Source organism: Rana temporaria, chromosome 13 (genome assembly GCF_905171775.1).
Source record: "Rana temporaria chromosome 13, aRanTem1.1, whole genome shotgun sequence".
Lineage (NCBI taxonomy): Eukaryota > Metazoa > Chordata > Amphibia > Anura > Ranidae > Rana > Rana temporaria.
The window spans coordinates 74,132,181-74,156,824 of record NC_053501.1 but is presented as its reverse complement, the minus strand read 5'-3'; the positions used below and the strand labels follow the sequence as shown (position 1 = coordinate 74,156,824).

Sequence of the window (24,644 nt, the reverse complement as noted above, 5' to 3'; positions counted from 1 at the left end):
ACGGCGTATCAGGAGATACGCCGTCGTATCTCTTTCTGAATCTCCCCCCGTCTGTCTTTGGCACCACAGATTCAAGTAAAATCCCCGAAACCTTTCCTGCAGCGGAACAGGTATGATCAACCCGCATATCAGCAGTCCTGTACAGCCCTCTTTAGGGCGTCCCGATGAGTTGGAAGGAAAGGAAGGTTTAAGGGAAAGAAACCGTTTGGTGGACAAGAAAGAAACGTTATCTTGTACCCTGAAGAAACCACCTTGCAACCCACTAGTCGGAAAGCAGGGAGGCCCACCAAACTGCAAACTCACAAAGACATCCCCCCACCTGGGAGACGGGCGGGGCAAACCCTCATGCGGTAGAAGACTTGTTTCGCAGGCTTGTGAACCCAGGAACACTTCTGTCCCTCAGCAGGACCATTGTTAGCCTGGAAACGCCTACCTGCAGGTCCTGACTGATGAAAATACCGCTTCTAAGTGGAAAAGGGAGGGCCCTGGTCTACGGCGTGGCTCCTTACGCATTGCTGTGATAAGTGCTCCAACAATAGTTACATAGTAGTTACATAGTTAGTCAGGTTGAAAAAAGACACAAGTCCATCCAGTTCAACCACAAAAAACAAAATAAAAAAACACAGTAAAATCCTATACACCCAACTCCATACCCACAGTTGATCCAGAGGAAGGCAAAAAACCCCAGCGGAGCATGATCCAATTTGCTACAGCAGGGGAAAAAATTCCTTCCTGATCCCCCGAGAGGCAATCGGATTTACCCTGGATCAACTATACCTACAAATCTTAGTACTCAGTTATATTCTGCACATTTAGGAAAGAATCCAGACCTTTCTTAAAGCAATCTACTGAGCTGGCCAGAACCACCTCTGGAGGGAGTCTGTTCCACATTTTCACAGCTCTTACTGTGAAAAAACCTTTCCGTATTTGGAGGTGAAATCTCTTTTCCTCTAGACGTAAAGAGTGCCCCCTTGTCCTCAGTGATGACCGTAAAGGGAATAACTCAACACCAAGTTCACTGTATGGACCTCTTATATATTTGTACATGTTGATCATATCCCCCCTTATTCTCCTCTTCTCAAGAGTGAATAAATTTAGTTCCTCTAATCTTTCCTCATAGCTGAGCTCCTCCATGCCTCTTATCAGTTTGGTTGCTCTTCTCTGCACTTTCTCCAGTTCTCCTATATCCTTTTTGAGAACTGGTGCCCAAAACTGAACTGCATATTCCAGATGAGGTCTTACTAATGATTTGTACAGGGGCAAAATTATATCTCTGTCTCTGGAGTTCATACCTCTCTTAATACAAGAAAGGACTTTGCTCGCTTTGGAAACCGCAGCTTGGCATTGCATGCCATTATTGAGCTTATGATCAACTAAAACCCCCAGATCCTTCTCCACTACAGACCCCCCCAGTTGTACTCCCCCTAGTATGTATGATGCATGCATATTCTTAGCCCCCAAGTGCATAACTTTACATTTATCTACATTAAACCTCATCTGCCACTTAGTCGCCCAATCAGACAGAGCATTGAGGTCGGCTTGTAAATTGGAGACATCCTGTAAGGACGTTATTCCACTGCATAGCTTGGTGTCATCTGCAAAGACAGAAATGTTACTTTTGATCTCAGACCCAATATCATTTATAAATATATTGAAAAGTAAGGGTCCCAGCACTGAACCTTGGGGTACACCACTCATAACATTGGACCATTCAGAGTAAGAATCATTAACCACGACTCTCTGAATTCTGTCTTTCAGCCAATTTTCTATCCATTTACAAACTGATATATCCAATCCTGTAGACCTTACCTTACACATGAGCCGTGTGTGCGGAACTGTATCGAACGCTTTTGCAAAATCCAAATATATCACGTCCACAGCCACGCCTCTGTCCAGGGTTTTACTTACCTCTTCATAAAAGGAAATCAGGTTTGTCTGACAACTTCTGTCTTTCATGAATCCATGTTGTCTGCTGCTTAAATAGTTTTTTTTCCAGCAAGAACTCATCCATGTGGTCTTTTATTAAACGTTCCAGTATCTTCCCAACTATAGAAGTTAAACTAACAGGTCTATAGTTACTTGGTAAAGACTTTGTTCCCTTTTTAAATATGGGCACCACATTGGCCCTGCGCCAATCCAGTGGTACTATTCCTGTCTTTAATGAGTCCCTAAATATTAGATACAGTGGCTTTGAAATGACAGAGCTCAACTCACCTAGGATCCGTGGATGGATGCCATCAGGTCCAGGTGCTTTATCCACCTTTATTCTGTCTAAATATTTCTGGACCATATCACTTTTGAGCCATTGTGGATTTGGGGCTGTGTCACTCCCACCCCCATTTTGGACATGAGCTCCCCCATGCTCCATTGTATACACAGAGCTGAAGAAAACATTTAGTAAATTTGCCTTCTCTTTGTCCCCAGTCACCCACTCTAGATTATTTTGTAAGGGGCCTACATGCTCAGACTTCACCTTTTTACTATTAATATATTTAAAGAATTTTTTGGGGGTTTGTCCTACTATCTTTTGCAATCTGTCGTTCGTTTTGAATTTTTGCATCCTTGATTTCCTTTTTGCATATCCTGTTATATTCTTTGTAACATTTAAACAACACTAGTGTTCCTTCATTTTTATATTTTTTAAAAGCTACTTTCTTATTGTTTATAGCTTTTTTAACTTTGACCGTGAGCCACATAGGTTTTATTTTTAGCCTTTTAAACTTATTGCCCATGGGAACATACTTTGCAGTGAGGTTCCACACAGTCTTTTTGAAGAATTCCCATTTCTGTTCTGTGTTCATCTGTGCCAATAGTCCCTCCCAGTCCAAGTCCTGGAGAGCAGCCCTCATCCTTGGAAAATTTGCTCTCTTAAAATTTAGTGTTTTAATATTTCCTGTATGTATTTCTTGCTTATAGTTAACATTAAATGAAATCATGTTATGATCACTGCTACCCAGGTGTTCCTTTATCTGAACATTAGTAATAAGCTCTGCATGGTTTGAAATTATCAGGTCCAACAGGGCATCATTCCTAGTTGGGGCCTCAATAAACTGCACCATAAAATTGTCCTGCAATAGGTTTTTACATTTTTGTCCTTTAACTGTCCCAGAAGTGCCATTAATCCAGTCAATTTCTGGGTAGTTAAAATCCCCCATTATTATCACCGTCCCAGACCTTGCAGCCCTTTCCATCTGTGCAAGGAGCTGAGTCTCCACCTCCTCATTAACATTGGGTGGTTTATAACAAACTCCAATGATTAATTTTGAACTACGCACATCTGTATGCAGTTCCACCCATAATGCTTCAGCCTCATCACACTCTCCATCAACCAGGTTCTCTTTCACGCTTGCTTTGAGGTCACTTCTCACATAGGGACAGACCCCTCCACCTTTCCTTTTTACCCTGTCTTTCCGAAAGAGAGCATAGCCAGGAATATTAATAGCCCAGTCATGTGAGGATTGAAGCCAAGTTTCAGCAATACCGATTACATCATAGCTCTCCTCATGCATCAGAGCTTCCAGCTCACCTGTTTTGCTTGGCAGACTTCTGGCATTGGTGAACAAACACTTAAATGTATTGTTACATTTTTCTCTGGTGTTTTTCATATAATTTATAGTAGTACAAATGGCACTATTATTTCCAATGGCTGTTTGCAACATGGGAACTTTCTTGTCACCTGCCATAACCCTCCCCCCATCTATCCCCATTCCACTCTCCATTAATGTCTGACCACTAACTGACCTGTCTGCTCGATGTAATTCTAATTCACCCTCCCTCCTCAATCCTAGTTTAAATACTCCTCCAGCATTCCCATAAACCTCTCCCCCAGCACAGCAGACCCCCTTCCATTCAAGTGCAAACCGTCTTTAGCATATAGGCTGCACCCCAATGAAAAGTCAGCCCAGTGCTCTAGAAACCCAAATCCCTCCTTCCTACACCAGGTCTTTAGCCATGCATTCAGCTCTCTAATCTCCCCCTGCCTTTCCTGTGTTGCGCATGGCACAGGCAATATTTCAGAGAATATCACCTTGGAGGTCCTTCCCTTCATCTTGCAGCCTAGTTCTTTAAATTGATTCTTAAGGAGCCTCCACCTTCCATGTATACTGTCATTGGTTCCAACGTGGACCAAGACAGCTGGGTCATGCCCAGCCCCTCCCAGTAATTTATCCACCCGGTCCACCACATGCCGAACCCTGGCACCAGGGAGACAGCAAACCATTCGGTTGAAGCGATCCTGGCGACAAATTATTCTATCAGTCCTTCTGATTATAGAATCCCCTATTACCACCAACTGTCTAGGCCTACCTGCACTCCCCTCCCCACCTCTACTAGATGGGATGCTCTCCCGGCTGTTAGGGGTAGCAGTAACATCTAGGGCTGCCACCTCTGTGTTTGCCACCTCCACATCATCACCCAACTTGGCAAATTTGTTTTGATGCACAAATACAGGACTGGCCTTCCCTTTCTTCACGCCCCTTCCACTCCCTCTAACTGCATTAACCCATCTCCCTATCTGATAATCCTGACTTTCCCCTCCACCCTCCACATCAACCTTACTGACCACTTGCTCAGCGAGCAGAGGACCCCTTTCAAGGTTGTCATTTCTACCCAGTGTTGCAACTTGCTCCTCCAGATCTCTAATACGAGCTTCCAGAAGGGCAACCTGCTCACATCTGTCTTGTCCTGCGTGGACCCGGACATGGAGTCCTCCATACTGTCCAAATGGTCCTGGTCAGCAGACTCTTCCCCATCAGAGCAGGGGCCCTGTGCCACAGCCATGCCCGAGTCAGAGACAGACCCATTCCCAGAAGATGGTGGGGGCGTTTAACCCCCCCCTGCGCCACACACCACTTCCACCCTGGCAACAATGGTTCCAGGACTGCCAACAAAGCGTCCCTAGGTACCGCAGGTGCAGGGGCACCAGTTGTCTAACACCGGAATGACTGGAGAAGAAACGCCAGCTTTCTGGCTCCATGCTGACCCACAGCTTGAACCGCCTCAGGGGCTACAGTCAAGTACACTGAAAAAGAAGCCCACCCTCTTAGCTGCTACTGACCAGGGGTATCCCAGGGGACTCACCGCCCCGACAAGGCACCACACAGCACCATGGTCCGCTCTCCCACACTGACAGTGTGTGTCTGGGTGTCTCAGAGGTGAACCGTGCCGTCCGCGCTGTTCAGAAGGCCATTCCAGCACTAGCGGCCAAAACCTGTGTAAAAACCACACAAGATGGCCGCCGTACGCCTCAGATAAAAGGAGCGAGAGCTTCCAGAAAATGGCCGCCTGCAGTAACTTTCTGCGCCACAGCGCGGCCACAACAAAAACGCCACCAGCTGTATTACATACAGCAGCAGCGCGGGTACAAGAAAATGGCGCCGAGCATCCTGAGGCAGACGGGAAGGCCGCTATAACGCAGTGGCCCCCGAGCGGAGTTCCCCCAAAAGTCAGACCACCCATAGTGAGAGCGGATACACCCGCAGCCCCCAGCCAGGACCCAAAGCCCCCCCCCAGGCACACCCCGATTGCACACAGCAGGCCCCGCAATGCATGTGGATGAGGAAAAAGGGACGAGGGAGAGGAAAGGGAGGACAGGAGACCCCCTAATCGACCCCCCCCCCCAGAAATGCCCAGCTGTTCCATCCTGCCAAAACAGGAGGAACCCTACTTACCCATTCATGTGAGGACTTGCTGGTGCGTTCCTAACAGACCCACAGCCGAGCAGTACGGAGTGGCTGTCGGCCACGGTTCACTATGACTTAGTCAGCAGTAGCCCAGTCATATGTTAACCCCGGAGCATATAGCTCACCGGCCACCCCTGGAGCAAACGGGGCATGTCGTGGCCGACCCAAGGTGTAGCCAAGCCCTGCTCATGCTCGATGGCCGGGCTGGGGGGGGGGGGGACTACAAGGATCTATATTATCCAGCCTGTCACCCAGGCGGCAGTTGATAGAAGATCTCAGGATCAAAAAGTGAAAATAAAAATTGTAAAATAAAAGTTCTTCAGGGCCATGGGCCCAAAAAGGGAGCCAGGTCCTTATCTACTAGGCAGAAAAAAAAACTGAGCTGCTGACTGCAGTGTGAGGGGTTATGACAAGAGGGACCGCCCCCTGGGCGGGGCTGTTCAGCTTTGCTAAAGTTACATGTTTTAAATGTCTAACATGTCTGCCTAGTCCTCTCCTAATAGACGGAGCATAACCCACAAGTCAAGAATATAAGGAGCTGTGTCTGTCCATGGACAAAAGAGAAACATACATTTTCAAAACAAAATACTAGTGGTGTATATGCCCAGCTTTAGGTTTTAATCCTTTTGTTGCCAGAGCCGCTTTTGCGTTTTTTGTACACGTTTAAAAAATAATTTTAGGTCTGAAGATTACACACAACCCCCAAACATTATAAACTTTCTGAAAGGAGACACCATAGAGAATAAAATAGTTGTAGTTCCAATTTTTTATGTCACTTGATATTACCACAATGGGCTAGGAAATGCAAAAATTTCAGTAAAGAAAAACACTAAAGTGAATTTTAGGGCAAACAGACGCAATAAAACGACCCAAAATTTGTGTCCACCCGTGAAATGTCAACAAACTTCAGTACCCTATATTTTCTATCGGCAATGCTTTAAAAGCCCCCTATAGGTCATCAGTTTACTGCTACAGAGGTCGTCTTGTGCTAGAATTATTGCCATCTCTCCGGCGCGTGTGGCGATTTGCAACATGTGTATCTTGTGGGATCTTATGTGCAATCCTATGTGCAACTTTATTTTTTTGCTGTAACCACCGGATTGAGTGTGAACCCCCCCGCTGTCAGACCTGTACTATGTACAGACCTGGTAGCGACAAGGTTAAAGCCAGCTTTACCATCACATTAACTAGGTCCTTTGGCTAGCCCAAACAAACTATTTCTTACACCAACAGGTGCACCTGCTAGGAGTGCTGTATAAACTGTATGTAGCCTCAGCTACATACAGTATACAGCTCTGTGTTATGGCTGTGAGGCAAAACCCTAGCAGTGCCAAGCCATTCTATCAATTAATACAAGCTTCCTCCGATTGGCTGAGTCTGAAAGGCAGGCTAATAACATGATCTCCGACTCAATAGGAAGCGAATAAGAAGCAGGTTTGTATTTCTTCTTAAAAAGAAAAATGAACATTAACACTGTATGAGATTATTTACATCAAGCTTATATAGTTAAAGTGGTATTAAAACCAAAAATTTAATATAATGCAGCTTAACCACTTCCCTACCCGCCCATTGTCAAATGACGTCCACAGATGGCATCTCCCATCATGGGTGGACGTCATATGATGTCCTGGGCTTCCCGGCCGTCTAGGAGGGGCGAGCGGCATCACTCGGGACCCGGTGCGCGTGCCCGGCGACCGCGATGTCTGCTGGGCGCCTGCAATTACAGCAGCAGGACTGTGGATCTGTGTGTGTAAACACAAGGATCCATGTCCTGTCAGAGGTGAGGAGACCAATGTGTATTCCGAGTACAGAGGAACACAGATCGGTCTCCTCCCCTTGTGAGTCCCTTCCCCCTACAGTTAGAATCACTCACTAGGGAAAACATTTAACACCTTGATCGCCCCCTAGTGTTAACCCCTTCCCTAACAGTCACATTTATACAGTATCAGTGGAGTTTTATAGCACCAATCGCTGTATAAATGTGAATGGTCCCAAAAATGTGTCAAAAGTGTCGGTCGCAATGTCACGGTCACAATAAAAAATAAAATAAAAATCGCCGCCATTACTAGAAAAAAAAAATCCCCTATTATGTAGACGCTATAACTTTTGCGCAAACCAATAGATGTGCTTATTCTGTATATTTAGAATATCAAAAACTAAAAGATTGTTGCACTATTTTTGTTTATAGCACAAAAAATAAAAACCACAGAGGTGATCAAATACCACCAAAAGAAAGCTCTATTTGTGGAGGGGGGGGGGGGGGGAGCCACGTTGCACGACCGTGCAATTGTCAGTTAAAGTGACGCAGTGCTGAATTGCAAAAAGTGCTCTGGTAAGGAAGGGGGTAAATTTTTCCGGGGCTGAAGTGGTTAAAAACCAATAGATGTAGTGGCTGTATACGTTTTTTCCACTGCTGATCTGGCCAGTAACTCATCTCCTGTATTATATAGTCACCACTCTGCATGAAAAAGCACAAGGGCAGATTTGGACAACAGAATTGTCAGTCTGGGGAGAGGGGGAGTGTTAGAAGTACTAGCAGATTTAAATTCAGTAACAAAATTTAAGCTGGACTCTAGCTAATCCTTTATAACCATTTACAGCGTACAGTTTTCTTTCCTTTTGGGAATCTGATGATTTTTAAGCACCCCGCCAAGGTTAAATGGTCTGTCTCATCCCTGTAACTGCAAGAGTGCTTTACTGTTAAACTACAAACTTACTGGCTGGATCACCAGATGAAAATAGAAGACTAAAAAAAAGAAATGAATATAACCACCACATCTATGAATTGGTAAGCTGTAATATAATAAATGTTTGCTTTTGGGTGCAATACCACTTTAAATTCCTAAATATTTAAATCCATAATTGAATGAACATTTTCATACTTCGAAACATGCTAGCTGTAGCATTCACAATTCTTTTTTTTAAGAAATATATATGAATAAACTAGACTAAAAAAAGTTTCTTACCTCAACCCTCTCTAAAACATCTGCTCTTCTGGGGCAATGAGCACCGAGATAGCTATTAACTAACAGTGTAACGTCAGCAAACATGTCATCCAGCATAGCTTGGCGCAGATCTAGGAGGTGCAATACTTCCAGAGCCAATACCTTCAGCAAGGTAGAAGACATTGGACGGTCAGACCAGATATTGGGGATTTCCTACATAGGAATAAGAAACCCCAGTTAGGACACTGTAAACATACCAATTATCTTCCCCACTTTCTCTAGGAATTCTGAGTTATACAGACCATGCTAAGACTGGTAACAGCAGTGGGCGTGGGTATGTTACAGTATGAGCATTGGTGGTGACTGGTGAGAGGCCCCGATTGTACATTATGGAAGTGATCATGCAGGTTTATAGGCACCCTTACTGTCTAAAGACACTGCAGGGCTTGCAAAATTCATTTAAAGTCCCCAATGCATTTTTCAGACTAGAGCTTGTTTAACCTCTTTGCTTGGCATTATATTTACGAAGTCATTGGTTGTCTAGGAGAGGGATAGCAAGAATATATTAAAATATTTAATGTATTTCAAAAAGTATTGTTAGCTTTATGGGTCAGTTTAAAGGAGAAGCTCCCTTGGCCCTTCTTCTCCTGGGGATCACATGTTCTGCACTTCTGTGACATCTATCATCACTCTGCCAGTCCAGACACAGTCATGATCTTGATACTGTACAGACGACCAAAAGGGGGTGCCACCACCATCCTGCCACTGCGTTTACCCGGCTCTCCCGAGCCATCTGGCACCCCTGCATTTCTGTCAGATAATGCACCACTTTGCCCAGAAAACTGTGTTCAACATTGTCAAGAAGTTTACAACCCATGTATGGCCCTGTAGATAATCTCCCTGGACATAGACGAAAGAGAAAAATGTATCAAAGATTGCAACCTAGGATTGTTCGAATGGTGGACATAGAGAACCTCAATCAACTTCCAGACACATTCAAGCTGACCTTCAAGCACAGGGTACAACAGTGTCAGCTCACACTATATGTCGCCATCTGAATGAAAATGGGGTGCTATGGTAGGAGACCCAGGAGGACCACGCTGCCGACACAAACATAAAAATGAAAAAACAAAAACAGATTGGAGTTTGCCAAAACTAACCCGAGGAAGACGAAATCCTTTTGGAAGAATGCGCTGTGGACAGACTAAACAAAATTACAGCTTTTTGTTAAAGTCCATCATTCTGTTTTCAGAAAAAAGAAATAAGGCCTTTGAAATAAAAAAAAAAAAAAAAAGAATACAGTCCCTAAGGTCAAACATCGTGGAGGTTCACAGATGTTTTGGGGTTGCTTTGCCGCTTCAGGCACTGGATGTCTTTTTTGTAACTCCTTTATTTAGTATATAAAGTCATGGAAAAATACAAATATTAAGAGAGATACTGTACATCTGAGTACACTGTCAATAGAATGTCTAGCATAATAAGGGCTGACAGAGAGATCACCAAGACCATAATAATCCCAGGGATGTCTAACAAAACAATCCAATACCATGACTTAAACATAGATAGTCCTGCATACTTCGTTTGCAGGGAAACAAACATCAATTGATCTAAAAAAGGGAGAAGGCACACATTGCAGGATCACATAAAACAAAATAACTATTTCACACAGCGAGTACAAACTGAGCAATGTTGCCAGAATTTGGTGAAAAAGAAATAGAAAATAGGGGGGGGGGGCAGAGAGATGAGGCGTAAGACCTCCAGGGGTCAGTAGTCAAGAGGGACAGGGAGGCAGGATAAAGGACGTTTAGCGGAGGAAGGAAGGGCGAAACATAGGGAGAAACACAAGGAGGTAAAAAAAAATAAAAAAAGAAGGAGTGTAAGGGTCACTTGGTCATCTCTACCGGGGGGAGAGAAGGGTAGGAGGGCGTTCACTGGGAGTCGGAAAGCTCATTAAAGTGGTTGTATAGTCTTTTTTTTACTTTTACCTACAGGTAAGCCTATAATAAGGCTTACCTGTAGGTAAAAAAATATCTCCTAAACCTGTACGGTTTAGGAGGTATTCCCCTTGCAGCGGCGCATGCGCATCTGGGATTCTCGGCTGAAAGCCCAGCAGATGCCGGACCTTGCCTGAAAGAAGTCTCCTGCGCGCATGCGAGGGAGTGACATCGCGGCTCCAGCCACTCACAGCGCTGGAGCCGCGATACCCGAAAGACACGCCGAGTTAAAATGTCAGCTGCCTATGTGTGGACCAAGTGAGATACCGACGCCTCGTTCTAAGGTATTTCATAATGAGCTAGTATGCGGTGCAGATGAGACGTACCCTAGACACATCCAAAGATGGAACCCACGACCAGGGCCCCATACTGGAACACCGAGAGTATCATTCCCCACAGGAAGCAGAGATGGTCCACAATGGGAAAATAGACACTGGCAAAAGTACCCATTAAGTCACCAATTTACCCTATACAAAAAGGAAACGGCCAAGTGGATCCTGTTGTACTATGGATAATGACCAGGGTACCGTGTTCGCCAGCATGATGATGCTCACCCCCTTTGAATTTGGAATTGGACAAGGACTGTGGTAGGCTGTAGGAAAAGCTCTGTTAGTAAGACGAGGGACGTGGTTGAGCTTGAAATGCATTTCTTGAAGAAAAAACACCTGCAACCCCCCCTCCCCAAGTCTGTTAGAAGTCTGGAACAATTTTCAGGGACAAGAGGCCCTAACATTAAAATATGTGAACTTAATGGTGGCCAAAGCCATTCTGGTGCCCAGATAAGTCTACCAGGGTAGGGGGAAATGAGATCCAGGAGAGAGATGACAGAGGAAAATCCAATATGGGGTGGTGATAAGGTCAGGAGGTAAATTAGCAGAGGTGCACAGACCAGGGAACCGAAACACGGGTATGAACCATAAACACCACTAAAAGCAACATTAATATGGAGTAAAGTAACCGATATTATTACAGTCAACCTAGTGAGAGAGCGAAGAAGGCCATAGAGGCAACTGTTCTCAGGAGAGAGATGTAAAGAGACTAGTCCTCTGACACCTCCAAATACTTTTTCAAAAATAAATACACATATACAGTATAGGAAATATACACCACTTCCACTAAGAGGGTAGCTAAAGATCAACTAACAGACTAGCCTCCAAGAAGTAAAGCCAGGCTGGTTGGTTCACAGGACCCCAATAGAACCCAAAGTGGGGGACAAAAACCTGATGCAGGAAGGCAAGAAATATACGGTGAGACGTCTCCCCAGTCAGGCTGATCCACTGTAACCAAACAGTAAGAGGGTCCCGGGAACCTGCCCAGGCCACCACAGGGCAGCCAATTAGACACCAGAACTGATTAGCTAATCCTAAATCCGAGCTGCGTACATGAGAAAGAAAAAAGGTATGGCAAAACTAGTGTCCGATCACTCTTGTCAAAGAAAAAGGATGAAAAAAAGGCCAGCTTCAGAAGCAGGGAACCCACCAAAAGACAAATAGTAATGCATAGAGAAGGCACCAACATTAAACATGTTCAATCAACAAATAGTATAGGTAAAGTCAACAGGCGCATCAGGGGGCCATATTGGCTAAGCAGAGCTGCTGAGGCTGATGGCCTTGAACACGGTCCAATTCAAGTTCTGCCGTTGGTGCTTTGTCCAGAAGCTGGTTAAGGATGGCCATCGCCGTAGAGTGCAGATCAGCCCCCATATTTGCCTTTGGTCTTGTTTCTGTTCCCTACATTCCCCACAATTTTAAGCTGGATGACGATGAGATGGCGGCGGTACGTGGCCCGATTCGCCTCCAGAGCCTCCAACCGGGTGTTAACTGTAGACGTGGAGGATTACAAAGTAGCCACCCTCCCCTCCACTGTGTCAATCTGCTGCTTGATGTCATGGATCTCCCTGGACAGAGAAGACACTATGAATGCAGACATCGCCTTGATGTCCTGCCGCATGGGCAGTTCTGACAGCAGATCATTGATATCACCATCATTTTTGAATGCACAGGTGGGGGCCGGAGAAGAGATTGAGTGCTGGCGGAGAAAGTAACGGGGAATCTCTGCAGTCCAAGGCTCCCACGTTAGCTAGCGCTCTGGCATGAATTGTGCAAGGTGGTAATGGCTAGTCTAGGTGTTACAGAGCCCGGTCTGTGCAGCGCTCTTGCAAGGAGAGTAATCAAACCACCATGTCCAGAGCATGCCCTCAGGCACTGGATGTCTTGACCGTGTGCATGGCATTATGAAATCTGAAGACTACCAAAGAATTCTGGGGTGCACTGTAGGGCCCAGTGTCAGAAACTTGGGTCTCTGCCAGAGGTCATGGGTCTTACAGCAGGGCAATGACCCAAAACACATGTAAACCAGAAATGGTTTATGGTAAAGAGCTTGAGAGTACTGAACAGGCCAGGATCTAAATTTTATAGAGCACCTGTAGAGAGATCTCAAAACAGCAGTTGGAAAAAGGAACCCTTCCAATCAGAGACCTGGAGCAGTTGGCAAAAGAAGAGTGGTCCAAGATTCCAGTAGAGAGGTGTAGGAAACTCACTGATGGTTACAGAAAGAAAATAATTTCAGTTATTTTTCCTACTCTAATGGGCGTGCTACCAAATATTAAAGTGAAGGTGACAATTTTGTCTAGTCCATTTTTGTAGTTTTGCTTAGGATGCATCAGATTTGTCTTTTTGTTTCTCCTCTTTTTTGTGTCATACCAATACAAACAAAAGAAATAAACATTAGAATTTGGCATTAACTGTATACAACGCTTTTGTAATTTACAAAGCAACTGGAAGAAGTATATCCTTCCTAAAATTTCAGGAATCAATCATCACGGCCCTTCTGTACCAAAAAGGTGCCATGACCCAAAGCCTAAATCCAGATGCAGCTGCATTTTCCTGAAGTCCTCTCTGGTACCCCAACTTGAAGGACACCCTAAAGAAGATATGTCTATATACCTATTTTTTTCTGTCCTGGCCAACCTGGTTCCTGCCTCAAGGACTGCTTCCATTGCTACCACAAACTTGTGGAGTATTAGTATAGGGTACAGCATGGCACAGTCTATGGCACATAATTCACACACAAGGGTCTCAAAAGATGTTAGCTATTCAGGAAATGGTCTATCACATTTTGAGAGACCCAAAAATCAAAGGTTGAAAAGTTTACGGTTCTGATAAGTAAAAAAATAAAAACCAAAAAAAAAAAAAAAAGCTGTTCTTTTATTGAGTTAATGTTATATTGTAAACCATTGTTGTTTGGCATTCCTTTAAAGCAAAAAGCAATCAGCTGCAGTACTGATCTGTTTATTCTGACAGCAGCAGGGTGGTGTTCTCAGAATATATACACATCAGTGCCTGCAGTGCTGTATGATGTGATTTTTTTTATCCACAGTTAAAAGAAAAACTTTCATGCCCAAGCATAAGGGGTCTGGGGTGGGCTGCAGGTGGATCGCTCCTATGCTTTGGCATATATTTTTTCTTTGCACAGACTAAAGTAAAAAAAAAAGTTGTTTTATGAGTTAATGTTATATTGTTACACAGTGTGTTATTGTTAAAGGAACACTAAAGGTTCGTTTTTTATTAGATCAATTGATTGCTGCAAGCTAGAGTATTTAAATATCCCTTACCTCGTTTTTCCTTTTGACCTCCAAAATACAGTAATCCAGGTTTGAAAATGCCATTTCCTGTCACTCCTCTTCTTGCTTTCCACCAGCATCTGAGCCGTTTTGCATGGTGGAAAGCAGAATTTGCTCACCCCCTCCCTATGACTACAGCCCTGCGTGAAGATGCTCTCTTATCCCTCACAGGCATGGAGGCTAAGCCTAATGGGAACTGTAGTTCCCATTAGGCCGCGATGTAGCAAAAATGAATGTGCACCGCAAACCAGGAAGTCAGTGAGAATAATGATTCAGGAGTGACGGAGGTGAATAAAACGGCTCGATTTCAACAGGTATCAAACTAGTTATAATGCAAAACATTACTTTTTACTTTATCAGCTACTGTCAGACTTTAATTTAAGAGGAAAATATTTTTGTCTTTACAACCCCTTTAAAGTGGAGTTCCACCCATTTAAAAGTTAGCAGCTATCAAAAGTGTAGCTGCTGACTTTTAATAAATCGCACACTCACCTGTCCCACGATCCAGTGATGAGGGCGAACAAAGCTCCTCTCCTCTACCTCTCTGCGCGCCTTCATTGTAACTGTGGGTGCCTGGCTGTGGCTTCACAGAATGGCACGCATGCGCAAGCCACGATTTGAATGGCAGGGCAATCTTCTGGGACCCGAGACGTGTCCCAGAAGATTGCAGGGAGGGAGGGGGAAGAGGTGGACTTCCTTCCAGCTCCGCTGAGCCCCGGAAGGAGGTGGGAGCTGGATGCCTCCAAAGAGAGGGTTTCTGCTCTCCCCCCCCCCTCCAAAAAAAATTACATGTCAAATGTGGCATGTCAAGGGGTCACTTAAAGCGGAAGTTCCATTTTTGGGTGGAACTCCGCTTTAACTGTTGTCACTTTGTAGGAACGTCAATCAGCTGCAGCACTGATCTGTTTATTCTGACAGCAACAGGGTGCTGCTCTGAGAATACATACGTCAGTGCCTGCATCGCTGCAAGAGATTTCTCTTCCGCAGTTATAAAGAAAAAAAAAAAACGTATGCCCAAGCATGAGGGGCCTGGGGTGGTCTGATCGCTCCTATGCTTAGGTTTATGATTTTTTTATCCACATCAATTAATTGAGGAATCTGTTGTTGGGTTCTGTTTTTTTAGTTCAACCCACAGGCTGCATGAAAAAAACAAAACAAAAACATTACATGTATGCCCAACATTAGAAGTGGGTGCATGCAGGGCAGCAGATTCTATTGATGAGCACACCACACACTTTTTCTGGCAGAGATTTCTTCATCCACATCGATTGAGATGAATGGAGGAATCTTTTTTGTTTCTGCATGAAAGAAAAACAAAACATTGCATATATGCCCAACAAAGACCAGTGATGTACAGATACGACTATGTGCTCAGGCATCATCCTGGTATTGTTTTTTTTTTTGGCTTTCTTGTAAATGCAATCCTAGCCGCTAGTTAAGCAGCTGGATTACTTTTACAAGCAGCCGGATGGAACCCAAGAATGCAGCTGGTGGTACCACCGGCCGACCATAGAGCTGATCAGACTGGAATGGCTCCAATCATCTCTATAGTCTAAGAAACCAGAAGTAACAAGCATTTCATCACTTCTGTTTCGCCGGATGTAAACCACACCATTTTTAAATTGAGAAAGCATCTGATCAAAACGATCTTGGGGTGATAAGATGCATTAAGGGCAGAGGAGAGATCTGGGGTCTTAATAGACACTCCAGACTCCCGCACTCAGACTCAGGCTTCTTCAGCTTCCCTGGACTTGTATGTCACTTCAGCTTTCTCAATCTCCCAGACTCATTTAGCGGTCCTTATTCTGCCAGTCCCATGGGCAAGAACTCACTCCAGCATAAACTGCAATCTGCTGAGTGGTCAGGATGTAGTGGCAGGGCAGTCCGTGGGCAGAACATAGTGGTAGGGTGAAAGATCGCTTACTGCATAGCTGGAGATGGAAGACTTTCCCAGGTTGTTCTCTACACTCCTCATTTCCCAACTGCAGCTGTGGAATCAGCCAAAGTGAATCAGCTAACTGTGGTAGGAGTGGAGGAGGCAGCCACACCCTTGGCCCCACCCACCAACTCTGTCTACGTGTGGAGATATTCAAGAGCCCAAAAAGGTAACTTAACCCAATTAGGTGACAGGGAGAGTTAAAGGCAGTCCCAGTCGGGCCCCCTGCTAGGCAGCATACATATTTACATTTACCACCATTTACATAGCTGCAAGGATAGGGAATGTGGAGTTGTCCCAATGACTGGGATCTTGGGACAGAGCCCGGGACAAAGCAGCCTGAAAAAAAAAAAAAGGGTAGGATTGTGGACAAATATTCAACAGTATACAGAAAATAGTCTAACAACTAGAAACAATGCATCTTTAATGGTTTGTGGCGATTAAAATATAGAAACACCAACCTTCATCAAGGTTTGTTTGATGTTCAGGAAATTAACTTGTGTAGCTGGCATGTTCAAATACCGAGTCAAACATTCCTTTACAGAAGATGTTCGATGAGGAAGGAAGCCACCAGTCTCCATGGAAAACAGGTACACGTCACCCACCTTTTTAAGTCCAAAAACATTAGGATACACAAGAGGTACAGGATTGGCACAATCTGATATAAACATGAGCTATATTATACTGTATGGAACGTCACACACAAAATTCCAGAAGATATAGTAAATAATTCCTAGTTTAAAAATAAAAAATGCACACGCTTGAAAAGGTAAACACAGTGGCCCGGAATCACAAAGCACTTACGCCGACGTATCTAGATATACGCCGCGTAAGTGCAACTATGCGTCATCGTATCTGTGTGCTGTGCCCACAGAACTAGATACGCCTGAAAATAGGCTTCTTCCGACCGAAGTAACTTTCCTACGCCGGCGTATCGTGGGCGCATATTTATGCTGGCCGCCTCATTGCAAATATGCAAATGAGGGAGATACATCGATTCACTAACGTAGTTGCGCCCGGCGCATAATATAGGCGGTTTACGTAGGTCGTACGCCCGACGTAAAGTTATTCCCCATCTATGAGGCGCAACTCATGCAAAGGTATGGACCAGGGAACAGCCGTCGTTTACGTAGTACGTGAATAGGGCTGGGCGTAGGTTACGTTCAAGTCGTAGGCAGTGATTCGATGTAACTTAGGCAGTTGTTTCGACGTGATTCTGAGCATGCGCACTGGGATGCATCCACGGGACGGCGCATGCGCCGTACGTTAATCGTATCTTTATGACGCTCAGTCCATCATTTACAAGGGGTCACGCCTCATTAGCATGGCTCACGCCCACTGCCACTTACGACGAGTTACGCCGAGGGAACCCAGCGTAGATTTGGGAGCAAGTGCTTTGTGAATACTGTGCTCGCCGCTCTGCGCTACGTCGGCGTAGCGTATATTCGATACGCTACGCCGGCATAACTATGCGCCGCTGTATGTGAATCCGGGCCAGTGTGTTTAACAAGAAAAAGCAGCAATTGAAATGCTGTATCCAAAGAAACGCAATGCAAAACGGATCAAATGCAGACTCTGAACTACCTTTAAAGGGTTCTAAAAGGCAGAAGGTTTATCCTAATGCATTCTATGCATTAAGATAAACATTCAGTGTGCAGCTCCCCCTCAGCACCCCGAATACTTACCTGAGCCCCATCTCAATCCAGTGATCTTGCATGAGAACCTCGGCTGCCCGGGACTCTCCCTCCAGTTTGGCTGAGACACAGCACTGGGAGTCAATGGGGCCCATTGCTGTCAAAGTCAGTGAGCCAATGAGGAAAGAGGGGCGTGGCTGAGACTCCGTGTCTAAATGGACAAACAGGGTAGCGTCTCGGCTTGTGTGCTCCCATTGCAAACTGCTTGCTATGGGGGCACTCTGCAGGAGGGAGGAGCCAGTGCAAAACCACTGTACAGGTAAGTATGACATGTTTGTTATTTTTAAACAGACAGAAAAAAAATAAACCAAGACTAATATCACTTTAAGTACTCAATGGAATTTTGCTGGTCTGCATTTGGTGTGTTCCAAATGTACATCAAACTCGATAAAACAGCACCTGTCAACATGAGCCAACATTTTTTTTAACACAGTAGCGTTTTGAAAATTTTATTAAGCTTGACACCACATATTTTTTCTTTAAAAATGTTTAGAACCTGTTGGGTTTTAAATGTTGCGTCCCCCACAGAAATAAATGTGTTTTGATCACCAACTCATACACACCTGCAGCAGCTTTCAGTACCTCCTGCTTTGCCTAAATATCGGCACAAAATAAAAAATACCCCACATGCACTTTGCAATGCTAACAGGAACCTGGTGCTGTATTTGGACAATCTCTCAATGCAGAGTAACACAAGAAAAAGAGGGGAGGGAGGCCTGTGTCCTATACTGTACTGGAATGTCTCCAACAAAAATTAGAAGGGTGGGCAACAACAAGGCGAACAGAACTATGCCAACGAGCCCAATAAAACAGAAAAGGGTCACTGAAAGAATCTTGCAGGCGAAAAAGAGACCTGGTCATCCAGCTTGGACAAATGTGTTAACTGAACACCAGGTAGCAGCCTTACAAAGTTGAGCAACATATGCCCAACAGTGGGATTCCCAGGAAACCATTACCAATCTGGTGGAGTACAGACGTAAGGGTACAGGGGCATAATATCTTTTAATATATAGGCGCCTGCAATGAGCGGTCTTATTCACCTGGCAATACTGAACCCAAAGTCAGGGTTGTCCTTTGAGACACTCTTGGCAGTACAAAGTCTGTTTACCGTATAGAGACTGTGGCTTTCAGATAGACTGACAGGCCTTACTATTTCCAAAAAACAGAGAGGATTCTTGGGATCAGTGTACAACAATGGCAGGATAAAGACTACATAAGGGGAAAGGCCGATACCACCTTAGGGAAAAGAAGGGTTTTGGATGAATACTTTGTACCTGAGAAGGATTAGAAGGGGAAAAAGATGACCACTGAGACATGTCTAATGCCGCGTACACACGGTCATTTTTCGGCATTAAAAAAAAAAACTACGTTTTTAGAAACGTCTTCTGAAACGGCTTCTGAAAAACGACAAAAAAAAAATTCGAACATGCTGCATTTAACGCAACTTTTTAAAATGTCGTTTTAAAATGATCGTGTGTGGGCTTCACATCGTTTTTCGGCTTCTGAAAAACGACAAAAAAAAAATTCGAACATGCTGCATTTTTTAACGCAACTTTTTAAAATGTCGTTTTTCGGGTTGTAAAAAATGATCGTGTGTGGGCTAAAACGACGTTTTAAACCTGCGCATGCCCAGAAGCGAGTTATGAGACGGGAGCGCTCGTTCTGGTAAAACTACCATTCATAATGGAGTAAGCACATTCATCACGCTATGGTATGTTCGGCTTCTTATGCCCTTAAAGATATGTTATAACTCAGTGGTCCCCAACCTTTTTGGCACCGGGGACCGGCATTGTGGATGAAAATTCTGCCAATGCCCGATGATGCGGATCGACGATGCGGTTTTTCGCGGCCAATATGACAGGAAATGGCTGGTGTTAGCACTTCAATCATCACAACACCATGGTTAATCAGGATGATTGAAGCACATTATTTTTATTATTATATTGTAATATAAAATTAAATAGTTAAACTCACCATAATGCAGAATCTGCCAGCAGATGCATATTGCCAGCCACATGCCACCAGATGCAGATTGCCAGCCACATGCCACCAGATGCAGATTGCCTGCCACATGCCACCAGATGCAGATTCCTCCCCCCCCCCCCACAGCTTACCTCTCGCTCTCCCTGCCCTGGATGTCACAGCCGAGCGCTGCTGCCTGGCTTCACCCACGGATTGGGGGGGGGGGGGGGGCGCCGGGTTGAACAGCGGTGATGCAGGCGAGCCTGCTTCACCCCTAACTGTGTGGGCAGAAGTGCGGAGGGGCTGTGTGGGCGGAAGTGCGGTGATGGCGGCGATCTCTCTGCTCACCCGCCACCGCCGCACCTCAGATAGCGCAGGCTTTGCGGCCCACCAGCAAACAGGCTGTTCATCACTTGGTCACAAGGTGTTTGTCAGGATTTATTTTCTTCTTCCCATCTAGGCCTCTCTAGGCTTACCTTTCTTCCTCCACTCTCCTTTCCTTAGCCTCTCTAGTTCTCTCTATCTCCAACTATTTTATGCCTTTAGGTTTGCTATGTATGCACTATGGCAGGGCTCAAAATTTCAAGTCCTGAGCCACTAGCCAGGCCTTAAGAGTTACTCGCCACCAGTTGCCCCAACCAACACTTCCCCCTGCCCCACCCCTAAGTCCGTCCCTAAACACGACCTTGTAAATTATCTCATGAAATTACACTGTTAAATATTTTAAACAGAATTACGTTCCAAAAATAAATATTAACAAAAGTAACATAAAGCATATCAGTAACCATCTGTGCAGGCTCACTGTGCCCCATCGCTCGCAGCCTTACAGTGCCCCATCGCTCGCAGCCTTACAGTGCCCCATCGCTCGCAGCCTTACAGTGCCCCATCGCTCGCAGCCTTACAGTGCCCCAATGCTCGCAGCCTTACAGTGCCCCGTCGCTCGCAGCCTTACAGTGCCCCATCGCTCGCAGCCTTACAGTGCCCCATCGCTCGCAGCCTTACAGTGCCCCATCAATGTAGCATTACTGTGCCCCATCAATGTAGCATTACTGTACCCCATCAATGTAGCATTACTGTATCCCATCAATGTAGCATTACTGTACCCCATCAATGTAGCATTACTGTACCCCATCAATGTAGCATTACTGTACCCCATCAATGTAGCATTACTGTACCCCATCAATGTAGCATTACTGTGCCCCCCCCCCCCCCCAAAAAGATGATTTTTGACATATATTTTGTCGACTTTTGGGGCAGGTAGCACATGCACAGCTCTTGATGCAGACCGACATGGTTTCAGCCCATTCAAATGAAAGGACAGAACCTGGAAGGCATGTGAATAGCAAAGGAACGCAGAGCATGTTCCTATGTGATTTGTGCTGTGAACCAGTCCCGAGTCTTGGAGCCCATTGCTGAAAAAAGGTCAGGCACTTGGCTTCACTAACTTGCCCGACAGGAGGGGGGGGGCACTGACACCCGGAGCAATTGCCCTGAATCTCTAGCAAAGTTTCCAGATGGTACAATTTTCCCCTCAATAGCAGACAGCTTGTCTTTGAAGATGGGAAGGGGGCAAGTTGTCAAAGAAGAATACTGGCAGTGATTTTGGGGATAAGAGCATGCTGTATGTGTTGGGGGGGCACACTTTGGGAGGGGAGAGAAATTGTGCTGGAAGGGGGAGTTGAATAAAAAAACAATTTCTCTCCCCTCCTAAAGTGCCCCCCTAGCACATACAGCATGCTCTTATCCCCCCAAATCACTGCAAGTATTCTTTGACAACTTGCCCCCTGTCTCTGGGTCCTTCTCCTGCAAGTGCCAAGCATTAATATTTTGTGTACTAACCTCAGATCAGCATGTCCCGTCCTCCCGAGTGCTGTGTGTCCATTCTCCTCCCCTCCTGACATCCGAGCCAAGGAGAAAGGGGGGGGGGGGGGACTTCAGTCTGTGTGTTAGTGTGAGGTGGGCAGGAGGGGGGAGAAAGTGAGAGGGAGAGATGCCTCGCAGCTGTGGGAACAGAAACACCCCACAGCCAAGCAGCAAGCCAGTCACTGGAGCGGAGGAAAGAGAACCAGCAGCATGACTCCCCAGCAGCACTAGCGCGGAGGAGGAGGAAGTGAAATCCTCCTCTGCTTTCAACGTGGGCAGTGACGTCACTGGTTGCAAGAAGCCAAGCGGCTATAGCAACCAGTGATCAGTAGTAGGTGGAAGCAGAGCCAGAGCTATGGCGGCTCGGTCCACCCCTGTTCCCAGACTGTCACTTTCATTGCGGGACACTGTATTGTCCTGCAATGAAGGTGTCCTACTGCAGCCTCGCTCAAAGCGGCGCCAGGGCAGTCCAGCCCTGCCGCCTGACAGTTTCCTGGCTGATCGCTTTAGCCAGAAAACTGTCAGCCTGGTTCACCCCCCTCCTCACTCGCCCTGGAAAAAATTATACTCGCAAAATGCGAGTAAAAGAGTGAATTTTTGAGGGCTGCACTATGGTATATTACCTATAATTGGGATGTCTTTTCCATGATAATCAATGTACTATTGAAGGACCCAAAATTTCAAGTCCTGAGCTACTAGCTAGGCCTTAACCCCCCTTGCGGTATGATTATGTTAGATTTTAGATGCAGAAAGCGATACAATTATTTTGCATGGAAATTTGGCATTTTATATTGTAGGCCTGTAATTCTTAGGAATAACTCACTTGAATCTGTCCAAACCAGAGTCTAGTAGACATCTCGGGTATGATAAAATTTGAGGCAAAATCTTAAATAATATAATAAATAACTATAATGACAAATAGTATAAAAATAATAATAATACTTTTTATTCAATACATTTTAGTCAATCAAATCAAGTTATTTTTTGGCCAAACAAGGGTGCAATATTACTAGTCACATTGCTTCAGTAAACATTGCAGGTATAGTAAATTTTGAAACCTTGGCCAGCACAAAGTCTGACATCACAATCAGGACAATAGAACCAGGTTTATTTTCTGATTTTCCTTCCAGTGTCATCACGCTTAGAGCAGCAAACCACACACATCCTTGTGGGTGCAGACTTCTTTTTCGTTTGTGGGATGTGGTCCATAAAGTGACGACCAGTTTCACAATGCCAGCAGCACGATGTCCAGATCCATTTACAGTTGTTGGTGTTTGAGAAATATAAGTTAGTTAACTTTCCAAACAAAGTCAGCATGAACCACAGGCTTGTCACTTTTTTTTAGCAGAATGAAGGCATTCCACAAACACGGGCCCAGAATCAGGTAGAGCCGCGCAAAGGGCAAAGATTTTGCTCTGCGCCCACGCAAATATTTGGATTTGCCCGCGATTCACTGAGCAGTAGCTCCGTAAATTGCGCCGGGCGCTATGCTAATTAGCCCTGCGTAAGGGCGCCTAATGTAAATGATCCCGCCGGGGGCGGGAATCATTTAAATCAGGCGCGCTCCCGCGCCGAGCGAACAGCGCATGCTCCGTCGGGAAACTTTCCCGACGTGCATTGCGGCAAATGACGTCGCAAGGACGTCATTTGCTTCTAAGTGAACGTGAATGGCGTCCAGCGCCATTCACGAATCACTTACGTAAACGACGTGAAATTTAAATTTCACGAGCGGGAAGGGCGGCTATACTTTAGCATTGGCTGCCCCTACTATGAGAAGGGGCAGCCTTACGCTAAAGTCGCCGTACGGAAACTCCGTACCTTGCGTGCGCAGGGCCCGCGCAACTTTTGTGAATCGGTGGTAGTATGCAATTTGCATACTATACGCCGATCACAATGGCCGCGCCCCCTAGCGGCCAACGCAAGAATGCAGCCTGAGATATGAAGGCATAAGGAGGCTTATGCCTGTCATATCCTAGGCTGCAGTCCGCGTAGCGATGTTCCTGAATCAGGGGCATTCGCTACGCGGGAGCAAAACAGCTATTGCGCCGCGCAACCTATGGTTGCGCGGGCGCAATAGCTTCTTGAATCTGGGCCACTGTTCAAGAAGATGCCTTGTTGTTTCCTCATCGCTGGATAAAATGTAATGGCCTGGCCAGCTCTGTCAACACCTCCCATGGTGGTGTTTTAATCCATCACGACTTGTGGTTTCATTATTTTCCACCTGTGTGTACCATGACAGTAGAGGTGCTGTGAATAGTACTCATTTAGGCACACCATCTCCGTGCCATCATTTTGCCTTTCTGCCAGGTAACTATCTCTCCTGCCTTGAGCTTTTTATTGCCAAAAATTTGGCGGCATGTCACGCCGGTTAGCCCCAATGGTCCCATATGCATAATTTTTGTTCTGTAGAAGAAACTCAGAGTTCTGGAGAAGTGTAAAAACTGTCTGTGGTTGCACAGTAGCCCTGATTCAGCAATGGCTCGATCAAAGTAAGAACTGAAGCGGTTGCCATTCCATAATTACTGAATCGTTTGTTGAATTTGCTTCCTTTCCCAGTGTACAGGACCGAATTCTATATGCAACCAGTGCTCGATTCACATAGCATGAATTATTTTATGCCAAATCGTGCTCTTTGACGCCATATACTGTATCCAGCTGAGTCTTCCTTTGTAGGCCATTAGACTTTTGATACTGATGTCTCTATTTGGTACCTAGGTCTGCTGGAAATTTTTCTGAATAATTTAATATACCTGCCAAATCTTTGAGTTTTGGTGCTGGATGAGAAGTCTTAAATTCCTCATTTTTTGCAAAGTGCAAATATTTCATTATCAGAGAAAGTGTACTCCGTCATGACCGTGCCAAAAAAGGAGTGGCTAGTAATTTGTTGGTTGTCCAATACCACTTCTGCAGGGGTTTCCCCACCACTCCCTGAAGAATTATTAGGCCC

General features: G+C 45.3%; 1 protein-coding gene across 1 annotated transcript in view; it reads right to left on the bottom strand.

The window, feature by feature from the left end:
* EXD1 (exonuclease 3'-5' domain containing 1) overlaps window positions 1-24,644 on the bottom strand; it is a 220,208-nt gene that overhangs the window by 5,894 nt on the left and 189,670 nt on the right. The window contains exons 10-11 of the mRNA XM_040332834.1: window positions 16,640-16,783; window positions 8,648-8,839 (exon numbers count right to left, since the gene is read on the bottom strand). Coding sequence (XP_040188768.1) covers window positions 8,648-8,839; window positions 16,640-16,783 — 336 coding nt within the window. The remainder of the gene's footprint in view (window positions 1-8,647; window positions 8,840-16,639; window positions 16,784-24,644) is intronic.